General features: G+C 36.8%; 2 protein-coding genes across 2 annotated transcripts; one reads left to right on the top strand and one right to left on the bottom strand.

Annotated features, from left to right (window-relative positions):
• The first annotated feature begins 68 nt into the window (after positions 1–68).
• amd1 (adenosylmethionine decarboxylase 1) lies at positions 69–9,251 on the top strand. Its single transcript, XM_051137916.1, has 9 exons — positions 69–382; positions 3,133–3,219; positions 4,402–4,528; positions 4,800–4,902; positions 5,031–5,073; positions 5,315–5,459; positions 5,652–5,744; positions 5,821–5,976; positions 7,624–9,251. The coding sequence occupies exons 1-9, from the start codon at positions 273–275 to the stop codon at positions 7,762–7,764; spliced, it is 1,005 nt and encodes a 334-aa protein (XP_050993873.1). The 5' UTR covers positions 69–272; the 3' UTR covers positions 7,765–9,251.
• Positions 9,252–12,136: 2,885 nt separating this feature from the next.
• On the bottom strand, positions 12,137–26,165 carry ppil4 (peptidylprolyl isomerase (cyclophilin)-like 4). The gene is made up of 13 exons (XM_051139431.1): positions 26,040–26,165; positions 25,643–25,710; positions 25,186–25,250; positions 24,978–25,095; positions 24,725–24,867; positions 23,351–23,447; positions 21,367–21,483; positions 21,153–21,277; positions 18,324–18,390; positions 16,943–17,054; positions 16,648–16,744; positions 16,095–16,209; positions 12,137–13,432 (listed from the first exon to the last, which is right to left on the bottom strand). Exons 1-13 carry the CDS (start codon positions 26,107–26,109, stop codon positions 13,217–13,219), a joined length of 1,410 nt encoding a protein of 469 aa, XP_050995388.1. The 5' UTR covers positions 26,110–26,165; the 3' UTR covers positions 12,137–13,216.
• Between the last annotated feature and the right edge of the window lie 894 nt (positions 26,166–27,059).

The following is a 27,059-nucleotide window of genomic DNA, read 5'->3' as shown; positions in this document are numbered from 1 at the left end:
GGCAACAGTGAGGATGACGTCGTCGGGTAGATAATAAAAGCTCCGCGCAGGCTGCCATTCTGCGCTTACACAGTATGGCCGGCGATATTAGCTAGCACTCGCCAACGGTATTCTCTGTAAAAGGGAAGACGGTAAAAAAAAACAAGGCAACTACACCTGGACTGCTCAAGGACTGTAACTAAGCTAATAAATTATAACAACCAACAAAGGATTAATTAACTGGGATTCCATCCGACGGTTTAATTTCTGTTGTTGGAGTCTGTTGTCTCGCGATGGAAGAGAGCAGTGCACACTTCTTCGAGGGGACCGAAAAGCTCCTGGAGGTGTGGTTCTCCCGACAAGACAAGTCCAAAGGAGCCGGGGATCTGCGCGCTATCCCCAGGTGGGTGAATAGAGCGATCAGGCAGAGCTGGGACTGGATTTAACCGAGACAGATTTAGTGATTCACGACAATCAACAGCGCCCTATAGCTTAAATCATGCATAAAACCCGTATAAACCATGACTGTAGCGTTAGTAATGTCACAATGATAGTTCTGAAGGAACGAGGGTGGTTGAGTGACATGTGGCGCTGGCTCTGACACCCGAGGCGTGATCAGCAGTTTTGGCCATTTTTGACACCATCCCCCTTTACGCTCATTCATTTGAGCTGTCAGGACAGGAGCTGAACCTCAAGGCCCAATGAGTTTGCTTTTTTTCTTTTTTTTTTTTTTTCCCCTCATACTTGAACTACTCCGAGTCGTTGTTGAACAGTATCAACAACATATTTAATCAACGTCTTTATATTAGTTTTTTTTTATGCGAGTCTGGCCCTGTCTGTGTGTCCTAACATCGCTCTGCAATTTCCATCTGTCATTCGTAGTCGTAGCTAGCATCGAGTGATGTTTTGCCGTATTTGGATCAGCCCTGTTTCTGTCTGAGTCCGTTATTGATGAGCTGTAGTGTGAGTAAATGCTGATCGATTGATTAGCCAGTGGCTAGTGGCTACAGCTAGCTGATATGGCGCCACAGCAAACACGCCTCCTTAAACACAGTCGTTCGTCAGCGCTGTAACTTAGTGCATCTGTGCATATGAATGCATTCTGGTGGCCTTTTGTTGACGTTGCCTTTATATTATGTTGTTTATTTCCACAACGTCATAGGTATTTGCTTTAAAAAGGAACCTTTGAACGTTTGCAGTTATGCGTGAGCACATGCGACTGATTGCATGCAAGAGCTCTATTTTTGGGACGTATCATGGCGGTTGATCCTGCGCCGCAGCATCCATGTGAAAGTCACGCGTCTGCGTCACACGTCGTAAGCTCCGCCCCCGTGGCGTGATTGGTCGGGAGTTCAGCTCGCTCATTGGTAGGTATTAAATGTGCGCAGACAGAGCTGGACAGCTGCGGCAGCGCGCATGCGTCTCCTGCGGTCGTTCGTTGCTGAGCATATAAATCAATGACTGAGCTGAAGAGTTCATGCGGACAGAAAAGACTTTACAACACATCAATTTAATAAGCAACAAAAAATATATATTCTAAGAAGTTCACTAATATAGAGATATGTTAGGTAAATATATCTGTTACTACAGGGGAAAAAAAGTTCTGAGAGACTGATTCTTGTTAATAACAAAAAGCAATAATAATGCTGTTGCAGTTTCCAAAAAACACATTAACATGATTGTTTCCATAAAATTGCATTTTATATTATGGATGTAACGTTACTTCCGCCCATAAGGTTCAGGACTCAGTCATTTAAAATCTGCTTTCCAGCTCCTCTAGAAAATAAGTGTGTAAAATATGAATGAGTGAGCACGTTACAGGTCCTCTGATGTATCTGTAGTATCCTGCAGTAAGGCCGCTGCTTCAGTTTCTCAGAACTGAAAGCTGATCTCTGTGGTTTCCCTGGCTAGGCCTGCCAGAATGAATGATGAGGGCTATTAGTTTACTTCCGGGAAAGCGTTAACACAGTCAGAGATGCTAGAAAGAGAATCATTAGAGTCTGATCGTAGCCCGTTTCCAAATAAATCCAGCAAGACATGTACCTGCTTCACTTTATCCTACAGCATGAGGAAGCACTTCACTGTGTTCAAATCGGCCTTTGTCTAGTGATTAATTCATAGCTAACATTTTTTGTGTCCTTGATACACACAATCAAATAATATTTTCACAGTTTATGTATCCTTTGACAAGTACGGTTTCAATTTTGATTACCTTTATCTTGTTCTCTCATATTTTGGCTCCTTTTTTATATCAACAAGTACACTTAATATTGCACCAAATATTAGTATTAAAACGATTTTTGATTCATGTTTTTATATAGTTTAGATTATAATTATTTACGTGTTTAAAACGTGCTTATAGTTGCCACCAATGGGACATTAGTACTTGTAGTTGAAGAAACACTAATACATGATAAATTATGTATGGTTATTGGAAACCTAAAGCTGTGCATTACTAGAGACTCATGTTACTTACTACTTTGGTGCGCTCTGGAAACGGTTTGACTTTGTCAGGCATGTCTGAGTCAACTGAGTCAGTTTTTTTTAGTAAGACTTTGTCCCACATCTTTAACATCATCAAGATTGAGTCATGATGTCCAAGATATTTATTTGACAATATGGTAACAAGTAAAGTCCATATGTGCAACCCAGGAGACTCAACAGCGATCGATGGATCTTTTAAATAAATTTGACTGTGTCAGTCACAACTTTCTGTGGTGAAATGTTTGTGTAATGACACCAAACTCTATAAATAATTGGTGTAATAGGCAGAATCAGAAGTCTGATCATTATTGCAAAGCAAGCCCTCATTTTATTCATGATTTTGATTGCCATCTCCTTGGAACAAACAGGCCAAATGAGCGTGTGCCAAATGTGTGAAATTTGAGAGCTCTACGACATGAGTTCAGCGGAGCCAGCAGCTGCGCGCGCTGCCATTGCCGCAGAGCAAATGACCTCAGAGACGCACCATTAATGCTTCCAATCTGTGTTTGTTCATGCTATGTAACTGTCTAATTTCACCTTGTTGCAAATGTTTGCCAAGTGTTATTTTTCAAATATAGAAAGTATTACTCAGATTCATGTAGAAAATAATAGAATTATGTTTCCTAATAATAATGAGGTCTTAATGTTTTTCTCTCTGTGCTTTTACAGATTTGAGTGGGACAAACTTCTGGAGAATGTGCATTGTTTGATTATAAGTGTGACAAAGACTGACAAGCAGGAAGCTTATATACTCAGGTGAGCTATTGACTCGTCTCTCTGTCCTCTTAGAGGACAAGATTGTGATGAGCCTATGTGTAATCCTTCAGCCCGCTTCAAAGCTGCTGGGCTTCAACGCCTTAAAATTAACGTCAAATTAAGTTTTTAAATCACTCAGATATGTAATTAAACTAGTAACTTAGGTTATTTGTAGCAACATTACAGCCCAAACTGCAGAAATGCCGGAAAGTTATGTGGGTTGCAAATGTCATTTCATGTTTTTTCTAAAAACTAAATACAAGTGTGAAAGCTCAAATGACAGATTTTACTGGCTCATTGCTGGCTTTCTACAAGTGCTAAATGTTTATCACAATGCTAATACTGTTTGCACACTAGCCTGTGGGAATGATTCAGTGCAGAGTACTTTTAAACACGCCCTGCTAAGGATGACGCTAAGCCATTTATTTGGTCTGGATGACAAAGGGTCAAATGGGGGAAGTCAGGTCAAAGCTATTCGTAGCAGTCTGGGGAGAAAAAGCTGGATGAATTTTTACTTCATTTATATTTCTGCAGAAATGGCTTTACAGTTCCTGAAAGTAAAAAAAGGGAGAATATTTAATCATAAGCATCACTTTTATGCAGCAATATAGCAATACTTGCCACATGATGGCTTCCATAGACACTTCTGAATGTCAAAAATTAAAATCAACTTTACAAGAGCTTTTGTTTCTAAAACAACTTACTCTATCCACCTTTTTCTTCAATGCAGAAGTAAGCCTATGTGTGAGATTTCCAGTTCATTATCTGCTATAGGGAAATGACAAGAAGAATAACAATGTGCAGTAACCGGTAAAACCGTTTGTTCTACAATCCAGTTTTCTCATAATTAAGATTATACATGGTAAGACCAATTTGCAACATCAATCATCAAACTGTGTTGCACAGCTAAAAATAGCTGGATGCCGATGAAACCAAAAGCCACACCCATAAAACGGTCACACCCGCTCTTACGGGAAGAAAAAGGTGGATAAGCATTTTTCTTATGGTGTGTAATGCAATGAGTAGGTGTGGGAAAAGTGCATTGAAGTCATTGATATTCAAATTGTTGGTTCAGTTTATATTGGCAAATAGTAATGAGGAAATGCAACTGGAAATTGAGCCATAGTTCAAAGGATGAACTACTCCTAACTAATTCTCTCTATCTCTCTCTGTCTCTCCTAGTGAGAGTAGCATGTTTGTCTCCAAGAGACGTTTCATTTTGAAGACATGCGGAACCACCCTCTTACTACAGGCACTGGTGCCACTGCTGGAACTGGCTCGTGAGTACTGCGGCTTTGATGCCATCGAGGTATGTCACGCACTCGGCTACATGCACTCAGGTTCACGTTTAGCGAAGAATTTATGGCACATCATCTCCAGTAATGAGTAAAGCGAGATATGATGAGATTAAAAGCTCCGTCCGTGACACATCACATTTATGAGATCACGTGAGTTTTTAGGTTCACACTGAGCTTCCGATGAGTCAGTTTACACGTGATGTCGTAGATAAATCATTGGCAGTATTTAGTACAAAGTATCTACAAAGTAATGTGACTTCATCATATCATTTTCTTTTTCAGAATTTCTTCTATTCTCGTAAAAATTTTATGAAGCCCACCCATCAAGAGTTCCCTCACCGCAACTTCCAGGAGGAAGTCGAGTTCCTCAGCCAGATTTTTCCAAGTACGGTTTCACACCCAGAAAATTATGAGAATGTTGTTGTTGTTTAATCAGACATTCCTATTAAATGCCACCTCATTCATAAAGGCTTATAGTTACAAGGTTTTTCGGTTGTTTTTTTTCATGTGCAGATGGAGCAGCCTACTGTATGGGACGTCTGAACTCAGACTGCTGGTGAGCGTTTTTTTACATCATTTTTTTACATTGCATATGCATCAGCCGCCTCATCTCTTACAATAAGGCCAGATTTTAGCATTGGAAAATCTGGTTCGTTTTATAGAGTCGTTTCATAAATGATTTAAATGCAGCTGTTCCAAATCAAACCGTTTTTCTTTATGGGAAAATAAATAACCACATTAACTGATGTCCATTAACATGACATTTACATGGTGTTCTGCTCCTTTCTGTCCTGAAGGTATTTGTTTACGCTGGAGCTGCCAGAATACTGGGAGAACAAGCAGGCGGACCAGACACTAGAAGTTCTGATGAGTGACCTTGACCCAGCTGTGATGGACCAGTTCTACATGAAAGACGGTGTTTCTGCTAATGATGTCACTCGTGTAAGATTCGCCCTCAGTGCTTCTGCTCTGTAGTGTCATTTGTGCTCTTATTGCTGGATGCTGGTCCAATTACCAGTAACATTTCTTAAAAGCACAGAATGCGTCATGTTAGTACTTTGCACCATGTAAACATGCACATCACAGTAGTTTTTTGTGAGGGTGTCTTTAACGTTATATGTGGTGTGTTTACAGATGAGTGGAATTCGTGACCTGATTCCAGGTTCAGTGATTGATGCCACAATGTTCAACCCTTGTGGATACTCCATGAATGGAATGAAAACAGATGTAAGGAGACATTTGTTTATTATTAAGGAGAAATCGGTGTTGTGCAGTGTGATTTTGAGATGTGTTCTCTTTCTAGGGAACTTACTGGACGATTCACATCACCCCCGAACCAGAGTTCTCCTATGTCAGCTTTGAAACCAACCTCTCCCAGACATCTTACGACGAGCTCATCCGCAAAGTCGTGGATGTCTTCAAACCAGGGAAATTTGTGACTACGCTTTTTGTCAATCAGGTACATTATGCAACTAATCGACAAGTCATTAATTTTCAAACAGGTACTTCCACAACTTGGTTTCCATCAGTCTGAAATGAAATTATATTATATTATTATATAATATATACAGTGCACAGCATAAATGAGTATACCTGCTCTAAAACATAACAAATTTAGCAATTAATCTTTACTTAGAAGACATGTTAGGGTTCTTTGGAGATATAATGTTCCAACAAGCCTGCTTAATCAGTTACCAAAGAAGAATGTCAAACTTATTCAGGAAAATAAGATTTTATCAAAACAGTAAAATGTTGCTGCAAAAATAAGTACACCCTCCTGAAAGTTACTAAATAAAACTTTAGTGTAGGTTTAAGGCAATTTTTGATCAACAGTTAAGCATGTGTTTTAAGTGTGAAAATATAGCAGAAGTAACGGCAACATTCAAAAACAATGGACTTGTCACAAAGCTCCTGAAATAATCAGGTCTTCACTTTGAGTTTTCATTTAGTGATGAGTGAATTTTTGCTGGAAAAAGAGCAGGAGAAATACATGCAAGTGTCTCAGAGCTGACAAAAGCTATGAAAAGAGGGCCACTTTATCTCATAGAGTACAACACAACCTGCAGAAGTGACATGCATGGTTGTTGTCACCACTAGAATTACCTACTGTATCCAAAACACAATAAATTAATTTAACCTCTCCCAAGGCCCATATTTACAAAATATAGACTTCTGGGAATCCATACTCAAGTCAATCATTTGGATCCAAAAGTATCTAAAATGTTGTGGTGTTGCTAGAGGAGGAGTACACTGAGAAGTGCCTGGTACCCACAGTGACGTTCAGTGGTAGTAAAGCTCTTATATTGGGATGTATGAGTTGTGAGGGAGTTGAACTTTATCAACGCTGTCATGAATTCACACACCGCTGTGCATAATGTAATACAAAAAACTGAAACTGAAGATACCCTCTCCTCATTCTCTGCATTGTTGGGCATTATTTCATGACAGTGAAGATATTCTTTCTCCCAAGGTAAAAATCCTTCAGTGAACTTCTACACTCAGTAACAAGAAGGGTCAGAGCAGTATGCCTAAAGTTCTGGAGGACGTACTAAGTACCAGAATATTATACATTTGCTGAATTAAGTCTAGGGTGTACTCATTTCTGCAATCCTTAATTTAAACAAAATTGGCTAATTTACTTATTTATATAAGTATATATTTAATACATTTCACTTTTGCCATCTTTCCATGAATTATATTAGTAATCAATAAGAAAATGCATCTTTTATATTTATTCAGAGGGGGTGTACTCATTTCTGCTGTGCACTGTATATATTATATTACTTATGAATTGATAGCTATGAATATTTACGAAACCGCATATGTGACTGTTACATTGTTTTCCAACCTCTGGCCTTATGATTGCAGTGCAGTTGGAGCAATACTAATGCATGTGTGGTATAAAATTGTTTTGATATGCTAAAAATAACTCATGCAAAGTCAGCGTCGGATTGTATTTTCCGTTTTTGACTAGCTTTGAGCTTACAGCTCTGATTGGCAGCTTTAAGACTCGACTCGCCATCAGTTGCTTCCAGCGTTGAAGTTGTGGTTTGGAGTACTTATAACTGTCCTTCTCATTTTTCCCTCCTCATTTCATTCCCAACAGAGCTCCAAATGTCGCAGTGTTTTCTCTTCGGCTCAGAAGCTCGAGAGCTACCGCCTCCTGGACCGCCAGTTGGCCCACTTCAACGACTACAATTTCGTCTTCACCAGTTACGCCAAGAATCGCCAGCAGAAACAGAGCTGATCCTCCGAAATGAAGAAGCGTAAAAAGAAATCCTGCTGCTGCGAGGAACACCTCGGCGGCAGGCGTAGTCTTGTAGCGGAGAGGCGGTGTTTGTGCGTGGAGTCTTCTGGCTGTAGATCTTCCCTGAGTTTACCATTTATGCATTCTTGTACCAATGACGTAGATATCGTGCATGAAAGCTCTTCTTGTGTCTCTGTAGATATTCTAGCCCATTCTTGCTGTGATCTTGAAGTGCATGTAGAGTTCTTGAACGTGGTGGTGTGTGTGAGGCATGTCACACCATCCCTGTACATGCAATGCTCCCTTCCCTTCCTGCAAGTGTCCCCTCGCATCCCCCACAGACAGGGTTTCCGACCTCACTAGACAAGGACCCTGACATGCTCAGATCTGTCTTGTATCTCGACTGGTCCAAAAGCAACGTCTGTCGCGTTTTATATGAGTTCTCTGGTTTGCGAAAAGGCCTATTTTGGGGGTTTTCATTTACATTTCCTTTGACTTCTATTTAAACTGGTTATTTAAATCGCAACTCAATTTTTCAGCTGTGTGTTCAGCTCGACTGTGTATAGCTAGCTAACATTTCTATGACCGTGTGAAAAAAATCCTAAAAACATACTTAAACTATTCCTTGTTCATCGTATTTTCTGTAACCCTGCGGGCAGCTGTCTTTTTCGGTGTACTAGAGAAGTGAATGTTTTAGAAGTTAAGCAACTTAACCGTCACCTTCAGTGTCGACAGCCTGCTCTTCTTCTAAGGATTAACGCAGTGCTTGTTTAAGTAATAGAGTAGTTAGATGGTTAGCACTAAGCTGAACTTTGTACAAGTAGCCAATATTTCCATTTCCGTTTAAAGAAACTAAAAATACTCATTGCTCTTCTGATGTTGTTCTTCAGCTTTACAGGTGGTCAACTTCATTTGAAGTACCAGAGAAGTGAATGTTTCAAAAAAATCGAGTTAACTGTTGCCTTAAGTGTCAGCAAAATATAATCTGCAATATATAACCATTACGGTGAAAGTCAAGTGTTGTCTTCCTTTCCTCAAATAAAATGCCCTTAAACATGAATGTATTAAAGGTAAAATAAATAAATAAATAAATAAATGAAAAAAACACAAGTTAGTTGAAAGGTGACAGTGTGTTATATAATATAAGAATGGATTTTTCTGAATAATGTAGCAAGTGTAGAAGAAGCCATCCGTCCGTCGTTTCTGTCATTGTGAAGGACCCTGGGGCTGTCCAGCACTGAGCCTGCTCAATGCACGCCTTTGAATTGAAACAGTTGGACAGACACTTTGCTTTAGTGTGCCGATCGCACAGCAAAGCATTTTTCTTTTTTCTAAACAAAATGTGTTCTCTCTCTCTTTTTCTCTACAGAAGCTGGTAAGCACACAATAGGCGCACACTGATCTGAGCATGTCAGGGCAGACCCGGATCATTCCACACCCCACACCTGCATAAAGTGCAGTTTTATTAAACTTTTTTTTTTTTTTTTCTGCCAAGCTGAACTTTTTGCAGTAGATTTGTACACCTCTCCAGATCATGCCCTCGTTGTGCATTGAAAATAAGATTTCTTCACATGTGCTATTGCATGCAATTAGCAGGATGTTTACTGTGCGGTGTCTCTGCTTCAGCCCCTTTGTAATGTTAACATGTTCAATTTCTGTTCGTACGATGTAATCGTTGCTCCTGAGTGTGGCGAGCAGTGGGTGTGGTTTTATTTTTCACCCTCCCCAGTGCTGATGGAGAACCTGAGTTATGCAGCTGGTGTAGTTGTGAGGAGGAGGATGTTTTTGTTATGTCTCCTTCATAGTGGCAGATCGGAGAAATCTTTTGTCCTAGAAGGTCCTGCCGCTGCGAGAAATCAGAGAACGGCAGGTCTCCTTACATAAAGCCAATCTAGTAATGAATGTCTCTTAAATGCGGCTCTGCCGACTGAAGGTCAAGGGGCAGCTGGATGTTTACAGTAGAATTAAATTGGATCTAATGAACACTGTAGGTGTCAGACGTGGACCACTGCTAGGAGAAATAACATGAGCATGATCGCATATAACACCTAGTACCTTTTCGTTGAAGGGGTGGCAGTTTCAAACATTTTTCTGGTCATTATATGTGGGATTTATACAATATACACAAGTGGAGGGAGGGAGACATTGATGTTGCGGACCAAGTATATATATATATATGCTTTTTGTTTTCCTTTTTCTGACCCTGTTCTGAGGTGGGGAGTGACCTTTTCAAATGAGTTGGACCTTTTCTTCTCTTTGTACTAGTTCTTCCCAGCCTGTGTTGGTTGGTAAGGAAACACTATATAGAAAGGATTCTGTTGCGGGATTTTCACAGGAAGTTGGGAAGGGGAAACTTTGCTGTTCCAATTCTCTTGCTATTTCCTTGGTTGGTCAAGATGTGCTAAATATATCTGTACTAAGAGCTTGATGCCTTCAATAAAGTGAATAACTATCAGCTGTTTACTGTGATTTATTTATGGAGTTTGTGTTCATCACCTAGAATCAGAGCTAGGTAGTAACTGATTACATGTAATCTGGATTACGTAATCAGATTCCAAAAATAAAGTACTTTTTGTTAGATTAAATTCCATTTTAAAATACTCATAATCAAATGACAGTTACTTTTAATTGATTACATATTGTATACACAATAGCTACTAATATACACATAGAGTTTTATTTGAATTATCACTTTGTAGGTTAAGCATGTATTTCTTTTTTTTTTGTCATCTAATCCCCCTTTTTTTTGTCATCTAATGTCTACAAGTACCCCTGGGATTTTAGAACAAATGTTTTAATGATCACTTTTGAAGTTCATTGGTTTTCTGACATTGGTTATGGTCACATGACATGCAGGTTTTTTTTTTTTTTTTAAATTGATTGTAAAATGACTTATTTTAACATTTTTTATGATTTATTTAATTAGTTTTTCATGAAACTCATAACCCCCCTGCAGTTCCTTCACAAACACCAGTTTAGAAAAACGTGACGTAATATAATTTTAATGCACTACATGTTGTTAATAACAACAAATGGAATATATTTTCTACTTTTTGTATTTTAATGGCAGTGTGGTACAATATTATCCTATTTAAATCAATGTGATATGAGTTAAGGTCAAAACTAACCTAAAAGTAGTCTGATTATATTACCTAAAATGTGTAATGTAATGGATTACATTACAATTTTGTCATGTAATTTGGAATCAGTAATAGATTACAATTTGTAATCTGCCCAGCTCTGCCTAAAATGCCCTGCTGTATATGAATATGATATCTGGTTCAAAATTAAAATGTAATGTTTTATTTTATAGTACATAATGTAGGTTTATAGACATTTAATCTTATTTATTTATTTTAATTTTCATACATCATGACTTATCTTTCAGAAGTTACCTTAAATAAATGCACAAGTTTATTTTATTTTCTGTGGGTCAAAGAAAAAACAAAATAAAATCAAAACTTAAATCAAGATACAAGAAGTCTTGTTTTATGAACTGGAGAAAAGTGAGTTTACAAGAACTTCTTTTTTTTTTTTTCTATCGGAATTAGTTTAATTAAACTTTAAAGGGTTACTATGTAAGACATTTACATTTAGAGACCACACTGATGTATTGTGATTAGTCTATTTCTTAAATCATCTTAATTTGGTCAAAGTCTTAAATGTAACTTCATAAATCCTGCAGAAACCCTGGATAAGTGCAAGTGTGACGTCCAGTAAGCAATGGGTTCAAACTAGCTAAAAATGACAAGTCAACATATTTATCACACTACTATCTATTAACAATCAGTTCATTTCTGTTTATATCACCAATGTTGACAGATCATTGCTTTATATAACCTAAATAGATTAGTACTTACAATAGCCAGTAATAAATGTGTTGAGTATTCATTTATTTATTGATTTTTTTTTGCAGTATTATGACAATTATTAATGTCAAATGGTTTGGAGAACATTTCGATTTATAGTACTTTCCCATACAGATGAAATGTTGTCATATTCCAGTTGCAATAATATATGACAGAGGAATTAGATGAGTGTGAACACTCTCTACTGCCTGTCAGGACCTCAGGGGCAATGACTGTGATGTTTAATTGTGCTGTACAATGAGTTTACACTTTCAGAGCATAACAATGGTCTTAAATTTAAGGGACACCCTTTCTTCAAAAGTAGTTTGGTAATTGCTAATTGTTGTTTTGGTAATTATCGTTTTTCTTGTAAATATTTGTGAATATTTCTGGCCCACTTTGGCTGAACGTGCTAGATAAACTGGGCACCCTTGAGCGGTCACTAATTTTACTCACATTCATTAAATGAATTGCCATTGACTGATTATTCTACAATGGATGTGTATAATTAACACTTTGAAAAACAAAGAGTGTAGACAGGAAATTTAAGTCAGATATGGAAGAAAAGAAAGAGCAGAAGTGTAGAAAAGGAAGGGTGATGATACACAGGGCAACTTTTTAAGCACTGTTGCTTGGGCATTTTCCCATTGAGAAATGGGCAACAAATTTCTATTTGGATCAGTTGTGGGCCCTGTGTTTCATCTGGTCGCCTGTTGACGGCAACATTGCTCAGCAACATTGTTCAAAAAAACTGCCACATGCATCATCACCTGAAGGTGATGCATAAAGTTTAATCTGGAGTTAAAGGATGAAAGAAGCAAAACGTAGATTCAGAGTATTCAGCTTTATAAAGTTTTACATGTTAAATGTCCTTATTTAGTTTTTTTGTTAGCCTAGTTGTTGCATGTGTTGTAGTCAATGTAGTCATAAAGATAACAGATACTAACAGAAAAAAAACCTAGGTAAATTACATATTTATCAAAAGGTGGCCCGATTTACCTAATTAATATTCATGAATAGGGTTCGTAAAGTGGCAGGCAGTTTATCACTGAAGTTCAGTTATAAATGCTGAAATATTTCTGTTGAAACGTCTTAGCCAACAAGAAATTAGCCCACTTCTAATGACTTACTTGCATGAGAGCCTAAGCTAAGCAAAACTTTATCACTGATTTCATTGCATTTTCAACTCTATTTGAAACCTTGTATTAAACACAAAAAAGGGGTTTAATAATGGGTTTGATGGAAAAAAAAAAAAAATCCAAAATGTATTTTCATGTATTTTTCTTTTTGAGATTTGCAAAATACAGCAAAGCACCAGAGCAAGGCTCTCAAAACCACAAATGAAGGGAGAACTGAAAACTTAAAGTTAAATGCCCTGGAGCACACTTCACAAACACAGGGCTGCTGTCGGCCCTGTCAATTCATACATACATCGACAACTTTACAAACCTTTAGAACTTCACACACATCGCTTAAATTGGCAAACTTTACAAATTGACCGATTTGTAAAAAATGAATCATAAGGTGTTTGGGACTGTTCAGAGCTAAAATCAGGAAGTTCTTAGGAAACCTGCTCTGTTGACATATGGTAACCGTTATGGTGGTCAGCTGTAATACTTCGATCTCTTAGGGCTACGACTGCGGCTGCGATCTCGTCTGTGGCGTTTGTGATCGCTGTCTCTCTCTCTGCCTCTGTCTCTCTGTTTCTCCTTCTCTCTGTCCTTGTCCCAGCCCCTCTCGCGTTCCTTGTATCTCTCTCTGTCTCTTGAACGTGAACGCTGTCTGCCTTTATCCTTTTCTCTCCGACTCTCATCGCGATCCTAAAAAAGAGAAAAAATAAAAAAATAAACAAATGAGACAGAAGAGAAGACCGAGAGACTGACTTGTTCCCAGAAAAACATGACAGATTCTGTTCAGTAACTGATTCGACAGCTAGTCAAATAAATGCTGCTTATCTCTCTCAAGAGAATTTTTAAATGAACATTTATACATGTTTCTTTCCCTAATTTGTTAAAGCAACAACAATACGTGTGGTTCTTAAGTTTGTGACCCAAAAATGGGATGCATGTTAGTTATGATGAACTTCCTAACCATGTATAATTAGGGTAGCAAATAAAATAAGCTTATCAGGTTTGAAATGGGAGAAAACACTATATCTTTTGTTGTTGGCATCAAAGGTTGTGTGCCCAATCAACGTCACTGCCATCTGCTAAACTGCATAACATGCCCTCATTCTCTAAAGAGCAGACCACAATAAATACAGGGTAAATTGCAATGAGGATTAAAGTGGTTCGTGCTGACCATGTGTTCTGTGCAACAAATCACTGGCTGCCAAGAGCAACCATAAAAAACGAGCAATGATAAATTATTTCCATACTGTGTTATAAGGAGGATAATGGCCCATGCAAGAGAAGCCAGAACCCTTTCTGAGAGGCCAACAGAGGCATTATACCCAGAAATGAAGCACTACAAATGTCTACATTTATACATAATGTCATTATTGCCATATGAAACATTGTTTTCATTTGTGCTATTAGACACACACTGTCGGCCTCCCAAAATAAAAATGCCATCTGGATCTTTAAGAGTGAATCATTATTGCGGGCATTATTATGTTTCTGGCATGTTGTATGTGTGGAAACAATTCTTTTAACTCTAACTGCTGCATTGTGTTTTTCAGCTTTTCATTTTTAAATAACCATGTCAGAGACGTACAGTCTTCTAGATCATACAAAATACATGTTATTTTTTATTTAGTTCTGACCTGAATAAGATATTTCACACAAAAGACATTTACATATAGTCCACAAGAGAAAATAATAGTTGAATTTATAAAAAGGACATTCAAAAGTTTACATACGCTTGATTCCTACCGAGTTGTTACCTAAATGATCCACAAATGATCTTTTTTTGTTTTCTTTAGTGATAGTTGTTCATGAGTCCCTTGTTTGTCTTGAACAGTTAAACTGCCTGCTATTCTTCAGAAAAATTCTCCAGCTCCCACACATTCTTTGGTTTTGTGTATTTGAACCTTTTACGCGATGCATTAAGAGCCAGGGGTGTAAACTTTTGAACAGAATGAAGATGTGTACATTTTTCTTATTTTACCAAAATATCATTTTTTTTTCCATTTAGTACTGCCCTTCAGAAGCCACAGAATATGCTTACATGTTTTCCAGAAGACAAAATAAGTTAAATTTATCCTGATCTTCAAATTTAAAAAGTTTTCACCCCCTGGCTCTTAATGCGTCGTGTTTCCTTCTGGAGCACCAGTGAGTGTTTGAACCTTCTGTAATAGTTGCATATGAGTCCCTCAGTTGTCCTCAGTGTGAAAAGATGAATCTCAAAATCATACAATCATTGTTGAAAAGGGTTCACACAAAATTACACAAAAAAAGATTTTGCTGAAGAACAGCGGGCAGTTTAACTGTTCAGGACAAACAAGGGACTCATTAAAAATGATCACTAAACAAAAAAACAAAGCTGTGGATCATTCAGGAACAACACAGTATTAAGAATCAAGTGTATGTAAAAGTCATTTTTATAAATTCAACTATTATTTTCTCTTGGACTATATGTAAATGTTTTTATGTGAAACATCTTATTCAGGTCAGTACTAAATAAAAAATAATATGCATTTTGCATGATCCCTCTTATTTTGGTAAAATAATTCAAATTTTGCAGATTCTGCAAGGTGTATGTAAACTTTTGACCTCAAGTGTCCATATTCCAGGATGACAAGGACAAGATTCACCAGGCTCATACTGTGAGAGATTGGTCAGCACAGAATCCTGACCTAAACCCCATTGAAAGTCTTTGGGACAATAAAAAAAACCCCAACATAAAACAAAACTAAATGGGTAAAATGCACGCTCTAATATTTTGTTGGACTACCTTTATCATTGATAACACTGTGTATTCATTGTGGCATTGCTTCAACAATGTCATGCAATATCCCAGCATTTATTTCCATCAAGATTTGCACTGTTTTTTAACTGAGATCTCTGAACAGCAATTTATCTGAAATAGATTCTGTCAGCTGGAGATAAGTAAATGTCTCCATGTGAAGGTTTTTCAACATCACAGCATGTTGTGAAGCAGTAATTTTCCATTGCTTTTGGCTGAAGTGAGACTGATCGTTAAGGAAGACAAAACATAGATTATTAAATAAACACTAAGGTCATTTTTACCATCACTATCTCCTGCTTCGTGCTTTTGTCCTGTCTCTTGGACTGATAAAAGAAATGACTTTGTGATATAAAAAAGTAAACATTATAGAGGCTGGATCAGAATGTGGATGAGCCTAATATTCTTGTGTAGCAAAATGGTCCAATAAGACGCTTGTAAAGTACATTTACAGTAAAATCACCATTAAATGATGCCATAAGATCCATACAACTCTCTGGTGCTTTAGCTCACAGGCCCCCTAAAATCTGCCTCCTGAAGCAAAACCCTCATCTATTTAAATCCACAGCACCATACCTTTGATTTTTTTTCCTTGGGCCTCTCGACTGAATGCCGTTTCCGGTCTCGTTTCTCTCTGTCGTCCTTCCTTCTGTCATCCTCATCTTCATCTAAGAGAAGCTCATAACGGGAGCTTTAGAAGACAGTCAAGAAGTACTAACTTGTGAGAGGAACTTTTTTTCTATTCCCGCTTTAGGACACATACGTCAACTTAAAATCAAAATGGACCCTCTTCACATTTCTCATACATATTTGTGGTCTTACTGCAATGATTCACAAAGTGCATGTTATTCCAGAAGAAAACTATTTGAAATGCATTTTATCAAAAATGCATTTTAACAGCATGTTGAAATTTTGACGAAAATTAAAACACCATATTAATGGGTAACATTTACAACAACAATGTCAAATAATAAAGCACTAAACCTGTGATTCAAGCCAAACCATCTCTGCAAAGTATCTACTGTAAATCTTTTTGGAGAGTTCACCAGGTTAAATTTAAAATCTAAAGAGCAAATCCTACAAAGTGAAATACAACTGTCCAAATCTAAAGAGATTATTAGAAGGATACTCCTGCTTGGTTTTGACATTGTCTTTCAAAGCCAGTTTGGATTTGTTCTCCAGGTCTTTTTCGTAGGCCTTAAAATCGTCTTTGGTGTACTTCCCACCTAGAAATGAAGTATAATGACAATGAAACCACTCTTTATCCAATATATTAACATTACTTTTTGTTTCATAAAATTTTTGCATGTAATTTTGATTTACTAACATTAACATTTAACAACACAGACTAAGCAGTATATTTCAGAAATTACATTTTTTATTACTTTACATGTTATGCTTTAAATAAACGGGCACAGACTCACCTTTGCCTTTCCATTTAATCTTAGACACTGACTGGCTGAAGTCCACATGAATGCGACGGTCATCTATCAGGACATTGTCCATTTTGAAATATGCTTTTTCACAGTCCTCCACCTTATCAAATAATACGCAAATGCATTCATTATTCCAAAACGACTGACCATGCTTTTACCCTGAATGTACAATTTGAGGACCTCACTAAGTCAATTACTTTTCAAATCATTTTAAAAGCAGGCCATTAAATGCAAAATAAACCACTTTCAGGGTGATATAAGACTCATCCACTTTGATTCAGGGCCTTAATCACCCTATCTTGTTTTATTTTTCATACTAGTGACTAAGTTCAACCACTGAGCTTAATATGCTTATTAGCAGTGAAATTAAATGGAGACAATTCCCAAATGTTTTATACAGAAAACAATCAAAAATCATTCTCTTTATGATTGTGGACTATATCCATAAATTGATTTCTGTATCTTTGGCAAAACTCCCGTTAAAGTTTACACTGCTCAACTAGTCGTTTACATTGTATTTTCATTGTATCAGTTATGATGAAAGTGTTTGTGGGATTGCAGAAATCGCACTGCATTGTGTGCTCAGTAGACATAACTGTGCACTGCAACCTCTGATGCAACAGGATTAGTTCTAAATATAATGCTGTAATCAACACTTTTCACCATTTGTTCATCTTGGTGGTCGTTATAGTAAAAACGCAGAAACACTGAAACACTTTGAGAGAGTTCCACATGTAACGCTCATTTCATATGCAAAGATGTTAGCCAATCATAGCAGTGGGCGTTTCCATTGCAGTCCTTCCAGACACACCCCTTCCAATGGAGCATTCAAATCATACGACGAAATTCAGCATAGAAAATGACCATTGCTATCTAAATTATGACTGTCTTTTTTTTAAAAAAAAAACATGCTAAGACTGTAAGTGCACCTTAGATTACATCATAATTTTAAAAATGCATTTCATGACCCCTTTAAACTGCAGAATTTTACTAGATGTTTGATGAACTAGATGTTCTGATTTCTAATCTAGAAGTTAAAAACATTTAAAGAGATGTGTAGACCTGACGGAGCCTATAGTAAACAGTTATAAACATTATAATTAACATTAACACTAAGGACTAACATCTGTAGTTTTGTATACACCTAGGTCAGAATTTGTCAAGAATGAGAATTATTTCGATGCAAGTCTATGGACTACAACTGCACAAAACTTAGAATGATCTATAATTAGCATTAAATAATCTGTGTATGTGAATTTGGATGCATAACTTCTGTGAAACCAGTCTTATTTACTTTTCAAAACATGGCAGCTAACAACTTTACAGCTTTTTCCAAAGATGGCTGATACACAGAACAGACATTACAAACCTTTTCAAACTCGATGAACGCATAGCACAAAGATTCTCCTGTTTTCCAGTCTCTGATGATCTCACAACTGCAAATTAACATTTCTGTTAGATAACACTAATGTTAGATCATAGCTATATATACACACACACTGAGATTAAGGCACAGCCTATGGTCAGACATGAACACTATCATACTAGCAATCGCTCACTGGACAACACATTCTGCCTGATGCCTAATATAAAACAGCTATGTGAAACAATATTCAAACAGCAGTTCATTAGTGGTTTCCACTGTCACATAAACTCTTTACACTGCATGTTTAATTTGGCTATCCTATCTTAGAAGTAAAAACATTTTCTATGCAGTGTTATGTTGTGCAGTCAAGAGGTTGTTAAACAATCATGGCAGATATTATTTCCAGTTCATCATTAATATTTGAAATGGAAGGTCATGATGAGCACGCTGCATTGTGGGATATAGTATTCCACATAGTTCAGCAAGGTCATCCAGGCATTCCATACATACAGCCTACTGCTAAAACTGTACCAGTAGAATGTGTTGCAGGACGAACCGTCAGTCTACCTCAAAATAAAACTAATAAACAAATGCATAATAATAAATAAATAAATAAACAAACAAACAAACAGATGGCATAGAGTAACACTTTAGCACTTCAAGTCTGTGAAGAGGAATTCACAAAATGTCACACTTTAGTTTGGGGTCAATTCTCACTATTAACTAACTATTAACTATGACTTTTGCCTCAGTAAATTCCTAATCTGATGCAGTATCACAGTTGTTAATGTCTTATGTTAATAAGACAAAAATAGACATGCAAGGCTTCGCCTAACATTGTTATCCCTTCCTCAAGACAGAGGAGGTGTACGTTTGCCCAGTTTGCAGTGGTACCATTGGTCTGCCCAGCTGGCTAACGCCACCTATTGGTTTTCCCTCGCAGGCTGGGTAGACCCTGGGTAGAAATAAGATCGACAATTGCAAAAGACATGGGTATGGACCTATACATGTACTCAGACCTGTGTAAGAATTTAAAAAAAAAAAAAAAAAAAAAAAGGACTACTAAAAAATCCATTTGTTAAAAATACCTTAATGGTTTGGAATGATGCTCATCGCACACTGGGAGAAGTCCCAACTCTTTCTTACTTTTCTCCTATTTGCGGAAACAGGGACTTCAGACCAGCGAAAAAAGACTTTGGCTTTAAACAGTGGGCATTAAAAGGTATTTGTAAGATTGGAGATTTATTTGATGGAGATACAATGATGTCCTTTAAAGACCTTAAAAAAAAAAAGGACTTTTTTTTTTAAATGCTTAAAATGTGCAGCTATATCAAGTATCAAGCAAAATTAATTACTATCTAAACCAACAGAAAAAAAAAAAAAAAAAAAAGGAATATGTTTTATAAGGATCTTAGTACAAACCAAATTTCACTGTTTTAATGCAAATTTGTTAACAGCCGTAAAGAAATTATGTTTTTTTAAGGAAAACATTTTAGGATTTTTCTCCATATAATGGGCATCATTGGTGCCCCGAGTTTGAACTTCCAAAATGCAGTTTAAATGCGTCTTCAAACAATCCCAAATGCGGTTGTAATCGATCACAGCCGAGGAAGAAGGGTCTTATCTAACGAAACAATCGGTTATTTTCATAAAAATAATACAATTTATTTAATTTAATGTCAGACGCTCGTCTTATCTTGCTCTGCCTGAACTGTTTTTGTTCCGGTTCATGACAGTTAGGGTATGTCGAAAAATTCCCATCTCATGTTCTCCCTCAGCTTTGAAATCGTCCTACATCACTGTTTTACCTTTTTTTGTTAAGGGTGTTTGATCTTCTTTGCATGTTCACTTTGCTAAGACTGGGTCGGTACTTCTGCAGTGATGTAGGATGATTTTGAAATGATTTTTGAAGTTGAGGGACAAAATACAATTGGAGTTTTTCGAAGGAGTTTGTTTTGAACCAGAATACGGTGTATAGTTCAGGCAGAGCAAGACAAGATGAGCGTTTGAGAATAGAAAGTATTTCAATTGTATTTTTTAAAAATGAAAATAACTGATTGTTTCACTAGATAAGACCCTTCTTCCTCGGCTGGGATCATTTACAACCGCATTTGGGATCGTCTGATGCTGCATTTAAACTGCATTTTGGAAGTTCAAAATAGGGGCACCATATCAGTCCCTGATATGGAGAAAAATGCAGAAATGTTTCCCTCAAAAAGCATAATTTCTTTATGACTGTAGAAAGAAAGACATGAACATCTTGGATGATGAATGGGGTGAGTACATTATCTGTACATTTTTGTTCTGGAAGTGGACTTTCACTGTATCTGGGAATGTGAGGTGATTAAGGCATTCTGGCAAAAAGTGGCAATACTAATTTCCTCAATTATCCAACAAACAATTCCAGTGACCCTGAAATGCATGCTTTGGGTTTACTTCCTGTACATTTATCATTACCAGGTTCTCACACAAGTTCTTGTAAGACGTTTAGTAGCATTTTACTGGAAGAACATAGAAGGTCCACCTGTTGATCACTGGTTGAAAGATGAAGAGATTTAAAATATGCTCATGCAGAATAAGGCATTAATATGCGCTTTATAAGAACTAATAAACAGCCTATATGCTAGTAAGATGCATCCTAACAAGCAACTAGTTAATAGTGAGAATTGGTTCCTAAACTAAAAGTGTGATCTTGGATCAACCCTTGCAGAGGTTCAAACATCTAATCTCTCAGTTAACAATTCTAATCATTACACACACTGTTTAACCATAACCACGAGGGTCATACTATAATTTGTACTAATGCAGCAGTAAAAGTTTCTATTATCTTACCATTTAATGAGGCCAAAACGTGAGAAGATGATCTCTAAATCTTCATCTGTGGTCACAGGGTTCAGTTTACACACAAACAGCACGTTCTCTGGAGGTTTAATATCTGCATCCGGAAGATCACCCACCTTTCATCAAGAAACAAATGAGTACATCATAAAAGAGATGTCTAGAGTGAGTTATGCCTTTATGTTTATGTGTAAATGATGAAACTTACCATCTCTAGTAAAATGGCTTGAGTCTTTGCTTCCTTTTCTTTTATGAGCTCATCCAGCTCCTCAGCATCTCTACCCTCTTCATCATTAATCACCTCATCTGCTCCAATGCGACCACTCTGAAATATAAACAAGCATGGATTATTCACAAACAATTTTTTAGGGCAATAAGCTAATTGACGTTTAAATGGTACTGAAGTGAATACATAATGTAATATGTTTAATAAACCTAAGATTAAATGTTACACACATAGATAAATTACATAATTAAATATAAAGTTTATGGATTTTCCTAGAAACTGAAGTGATGGCCTTGGTAATGCTTTTTGATAATACTTAATAAATTATAAAGAACATGCACGCATGAATCTTCAATTTTAGGGTCACTACCTAAACAAAACACTTAACACATATTTATTAATCATGAATAAACACCAATAAGCAACCTATAATGACCAAAAATATTTGTAAACTTTTTTTGGAAATACTTGGAGGAAAAAAGGAAAAGACAATAAAGTAAACCTGGACTATGTTATAGTCACATACAGTTGCAATCAAAATTATTCAGTTATTCATAGGATATTTTAATAACACAGCTACGTCATAATTAGTCAACACTGTTGTTTTTTGTCACTTATTTGCATGGTGGGAACAAACACAATTAAACCTTTAGAAACTCTATTAGAAAACAGAATTAGCTTGAGCTGTTACACATACATACAGTTAGCCCATACATGTGCTGAAGTTGAATAGCCAATATGACAAAGTCAACAGAGCTCTCACAAAAGTTATAGAGAAGCTAAAGAGAAGAAATAATTTTATGACTACAGTCTAAGGCTACATGAAGATTTCCAAGACATGAAAAGTTCCTAGTGCCTAGATGGCTTTCATGTTGAGGCATCTTGCCGAATACCACTTTTGACCAAGAAGAACAGAAAGACAGACATGAACATGCTAAAATTCATTTGGATAGACCTGTAGAGTTCTGGAAGAATGTTTTATGGAGTGATGTGACCAAACTGGAACTTTTTGGACCCATGGATCAGCCGTATGTCTGGTGCAAAAAAAGGCAAAGCTTATAAGCAGAAGAACATCATCACCATTGTCAAACTTGGAGGTGGGCCAGTCTTGTTTTGGGGTTGTTTTACTGTAGCAGGAAGTGAAAATCATGACCGTATAAAGGGCATCATGATTTCTTTGAAGTATCAGGCCATTTTGACAAGAATTGTGATGCCTTTAGTGCACAGACTGAAGTTAATAATCAATGGACTTTCCTGCAGGAAAATCATCCAAAGTTTACATCCAAATCTACTTATGCTTGGTTCAGGGATCAGTCATAGAATGTTCTCGAGTGGCCTGTTCAGTCTCCAGATTTAATTCTCATTGAAAATATTTGGGTGAATTTGAAGAAAGCAGTGGCAAAGCAAAAACCAAAGATTATCAGTGATCTGGAAGCTTTTTCAGGCGAGTATTGGGCCAAGATTGCAGAAGAGCTTCTAAGCACTTCCAAGCAGCATTTATTGGTGGTTTTAAAGAATAAAAGATTCTGCACAAAATTTTACTTTTGAGGGTTGAATAATTTTAAACATGAGCGTTTAGAGCCAGTTTGAATTTTATCATGATTTATTAATGTTACATTCTCAGAATCACTCAAATGTATATTAATAAACTTGCTCTAATAGTTTACTGATGAACTGTTTTCATAAAATTTTGTTCTCCGCAGCAAAATATCTTGCAGGTCAAGAGGGCTGAATAATTTTGATTGCAACTGTATGCATGTCAGGCACTGTAGTGATCATGCAACGCTGAATTAAATTAAATGAAAAGGTTCTGAATTGAAACAGGAAATCATTGCCTAATTAACCTACAAACACTGTACGTTAATCAATAAAATTATTACATCACCTTTAAGGTGGCAGAAATCTGACTACCTCACAGTCTTATAATATGGTGAGTTTGAATTATGCACTGAATGAAGACACTCACATCCAGCTGCTCTTTAGTGGGTTCAGGTGATCTGTCTGGAATCGGGAGGCCTGCAGGATCATCAAACGGGTCATCCAGAATCACGGTGTGATTAATCCTGCAACCACAGCAAAGCCCAAAAACTAATGTTTAGCCTACAGTCCTTAAGACACTGATCTATCAACACGAACCACCCAAATCCTTAAAATTACAAGACAAACTAAAATATGGGAATTATGTAGTCATCATATTTATACAAATATTGTCTATATTCTCAGTGATAGCTGATATAACACTGTGACTTTTCATTGTTGGTTGTCTATGTTTGTGCGTTCCAGTCAGTCTGGGCATTCTTAGAGGCAGGCCTTTTCTGAGTCACTGAATCATTTACTAAAGTGATTTGTCTAAAAACAGTGATTCATTCTTGAAGACTATTACTGTGTGTTGCTCGAAGACATGCAATGGTTAATTCTGCTCCGGCTTTGTTTGGAGCAAAAACAGATAAAATGGCAACAATGTGTTTATAATGAACCTATAAAAGCAATACATATGTTTGATGACACAAACAAATGGCTAAATCAGAGTTTTGAATCTAAAAACACTAAAAGACTGTTTGAATGGTTTACAGAAACCAATTTGAAATTACTAACTCAAACACGGTTTCATCAACTGAACTTTAAATGAGAGATCTTAACACTCTTATACTTACAAAACTAGTCTCAGGACACTGTTCATAGGCACTTGTAAATTCACTTTTGTAATATGCATTTACAAAATCATGTACAAATAATATTTGTAATTTTTCAAGAACCACCTACTCAGGCAGAAAATTGTCCACCTTGTGGATAACTAGTTTGCTTGCTGCTAAATGTCTCTAACAAAACTTCTCAATACTCAAATGAATGCTTCCTTATTTCCTTGCTCCTCCAGCCTGTGACACATATATTGATCAAATTTAGTCATCTCAATTCTCTAGTTGCACCATGAGGAGGCGAGGAACAAGTACTGAGGAAGCATTCAAAGGAGCAAATAGCAAGGATACACAGGTGTATCCTATGTGGAAATGTTTCTTGTAAAAACACGTATAAAGTCTCCTCCCCCTTCACATCTCTCAATATGATTTGAATTGAGCGCAGTGCAGTGAGGAAAGGGAAAGAAGACAAATAAGAAATGAGAAGCACTAGATCTGAAGCCACTAACCTCACATTTTCCAACAGGAAAACATTGCCTTTCTCTACTTGCGGGAGAAAAACTTGTTCTGATCAGCTGTACACTGCGCTTTAATCAGTTACTAAACACTGAATCTGCATACCAGTTATCATTTCATACAGACAAACACTCAAAAAACAAACAAACCAAAAAAAATTCTCTCTCTCTAAAAACACTTTGTCCCACCTGATGTCCTGGTAGGGGATGAAGTTGTTGTCTACAAAGGTCTCATTGATTTTAGAGAGCACATCCATACCCTCTGAGACCTCTCCAAACACAGTGTGAACACCATCGAGATAATCCAGATTCTCTCCTGTGGTGATCAGAAACTAAAAGCAGAAAGAAAAAACAAAAAAAAACAAATCAATCAATCAATCAACCATACTCAAAGCCCATAAACAATACTGACTCTCGTGTAATAAATATGTGCACAATTAACCTGTGACCCATGCTGGTCGCTGCCATTGTTCACCATAGACACTGTCCCTTTCTTTCTATGCTTGATCCTAGGCATCTTCTCAGATTCAAAAAAGCGTGCCTGATCGCCATACAGTTTGCTACACACACAAAAAACATCATCACCACACAATACACACATCTGCATTTAATTAACACAACTATATATTAAAAAAAAAACTCTTTCCCACCAGAACACAGACTCTCCTCCTCGCCCCGTGCCGGTGGGGTCACCCATCTGAATGATGAAATCTCTCTGGAGTAGGGGATACAACAGATGCAACATCTTGAAATGGAAATTTTACTGGCAAACATGATACCTAACCACAATTTGCAGCCATAACTTTGCATTAACTGTACTATAAATATTATTTTACATATCATACAGTAAAGAAATCTTACCATAATCTGTTTAGATAAAAGTGTAACTTTCAGAACACAAAACTTTATTTCCAATTGAAAAAATCAGCATTTTATGTATTACTTTTATCTTATAAGCGTTTTAAACTAAATAACCCTAAAACATGAACAGCACTTAAAAAAACACTTAACAAATATTGTAAGCAGTCCTCAATCATAAAACAATTTTAAACAGGTATAATAAACCTTTGTAATGCACACAGAATGAAAGACATGCATATGGATTACCTGAACATTGTGAATCAGACAGTAGTTGTAATACTTGATTTTGCAGAGTTTCAGGAAGTTTAGCGACGCTGCAAATTAAAAGAAGAGTTCATTCAGTACCATGCTTTATGTAAACATAAAACCATGACTGTAACGTTACCATGTAACAGTAGACTAGACTCTGTTCTTGGTTTCTACTTATAAAATCCAATAAACTACTAAATAATATAACGGCGAAACTAATTAAATTCTGGTTATATCAGCACAATTATCAGGAATTTACCAAACATTAAAAGTTCCTACAGAGACTTCTTATATTTATCACATGTCGCTTTGTTGATTGTATTAAATGATCATGCATGTAACAGAGCAAGTATGTTTAAACCCTTTGTCTGTCATTAGCGTTATTATTAATTACCTTTCGGTCTTTCTTCTGTGTATAAATCGATGACGATATCCCCTAACGTTGTTTCCAACAGCACCGCCATGTCGCGCCAGTATCATCAACATGCGCCGGACAGAGGAGAGTCGCAGATATTACGTCACAACTACAAGAAGCAAGAACTGTAAACAACTGTGAGTCTACCGCAGGGGGTTCTCAAAGTTTGATTAGGGTTGCTACTTAAAAATAAATATTCCCTAATTATAATTTTGTAAAATCCAATTAAGCTTAACAGCTCTTTATTGGGAAGGATTTAGATGTTGTATTTTTTATACTTGTTCAGTGAACCAAAAACAATTATTGCACATGCACGTGTGGAACAGTCTTTAAGACACTGACAGTTCATAGGCAGTAGACAATTAAGCTCATAGTCAGGGCCATCCCAAGCTGATGCGGGGCCCTGTGCGAAGTAGGAAGGGCTAAGGGGCCCCCTCAAGTGCAATGCCCTAAGGACGGGCCTGCTCACAGCTTAATACATTAAAGAAAACGTTGCAATGTCACTCCTTGTTGGTATGCACTCTATCTGTCTAATGTCTGTTGGCAAAAAGGCCCTCCAAGCTCTGTAGTGACTTATGTAGTGTTATGGGTGTTATATATTAAAAATGAAAATTCTGTCATCATTTACTCACCTTCATGTCATAAAACTATGCATGTTTTCTGTGTAAACATACAAGACATTTGAAGACTTTCTTGGTCCATACAATGAGATTCAGTAGGGTGTTGTGTTGTCTGAAAACTAAAGTTATATAAAATTTATTTTGTTCCACAAAAGAACAAAATGGGAATGGGGCAGTGATAAGATGGGTGTGAATTCCTAGCAAACAGGTACATTCTTACATTAACATCTTCACAGAGTATGTGACGACCAGAAACATATTAACATACCTTAACACAAGTGTAAATGTATATAAAAATAAGCTAGGATTATGAAGAACATAAACTTTGTTTGTTTTTCCAAGTTTTTATTTACTTCAAAAGTGAAACTTCAATTTGCAC

This window comes from Labeo rohita, chromosome 20 (genome assembly GCF_022985175.1).
Source record: "Labeo rohita strain BAU-BD-2019 chromosome 20, IGBB_LRoh.1.0, whole genome shotgun sequence".
Classification (NCBI taxonomy): domain Eukaryota; kingdom Metazoa; phylum Chordata; class Actinopteri; order Cypriniformes; family Cyprinidae; genus Labeo; species Labeo rohita.
Note: the sequence above shows the minus strand (reverse complement) of the source record. Positions and strands in the feature narration are given on the sequence as shown.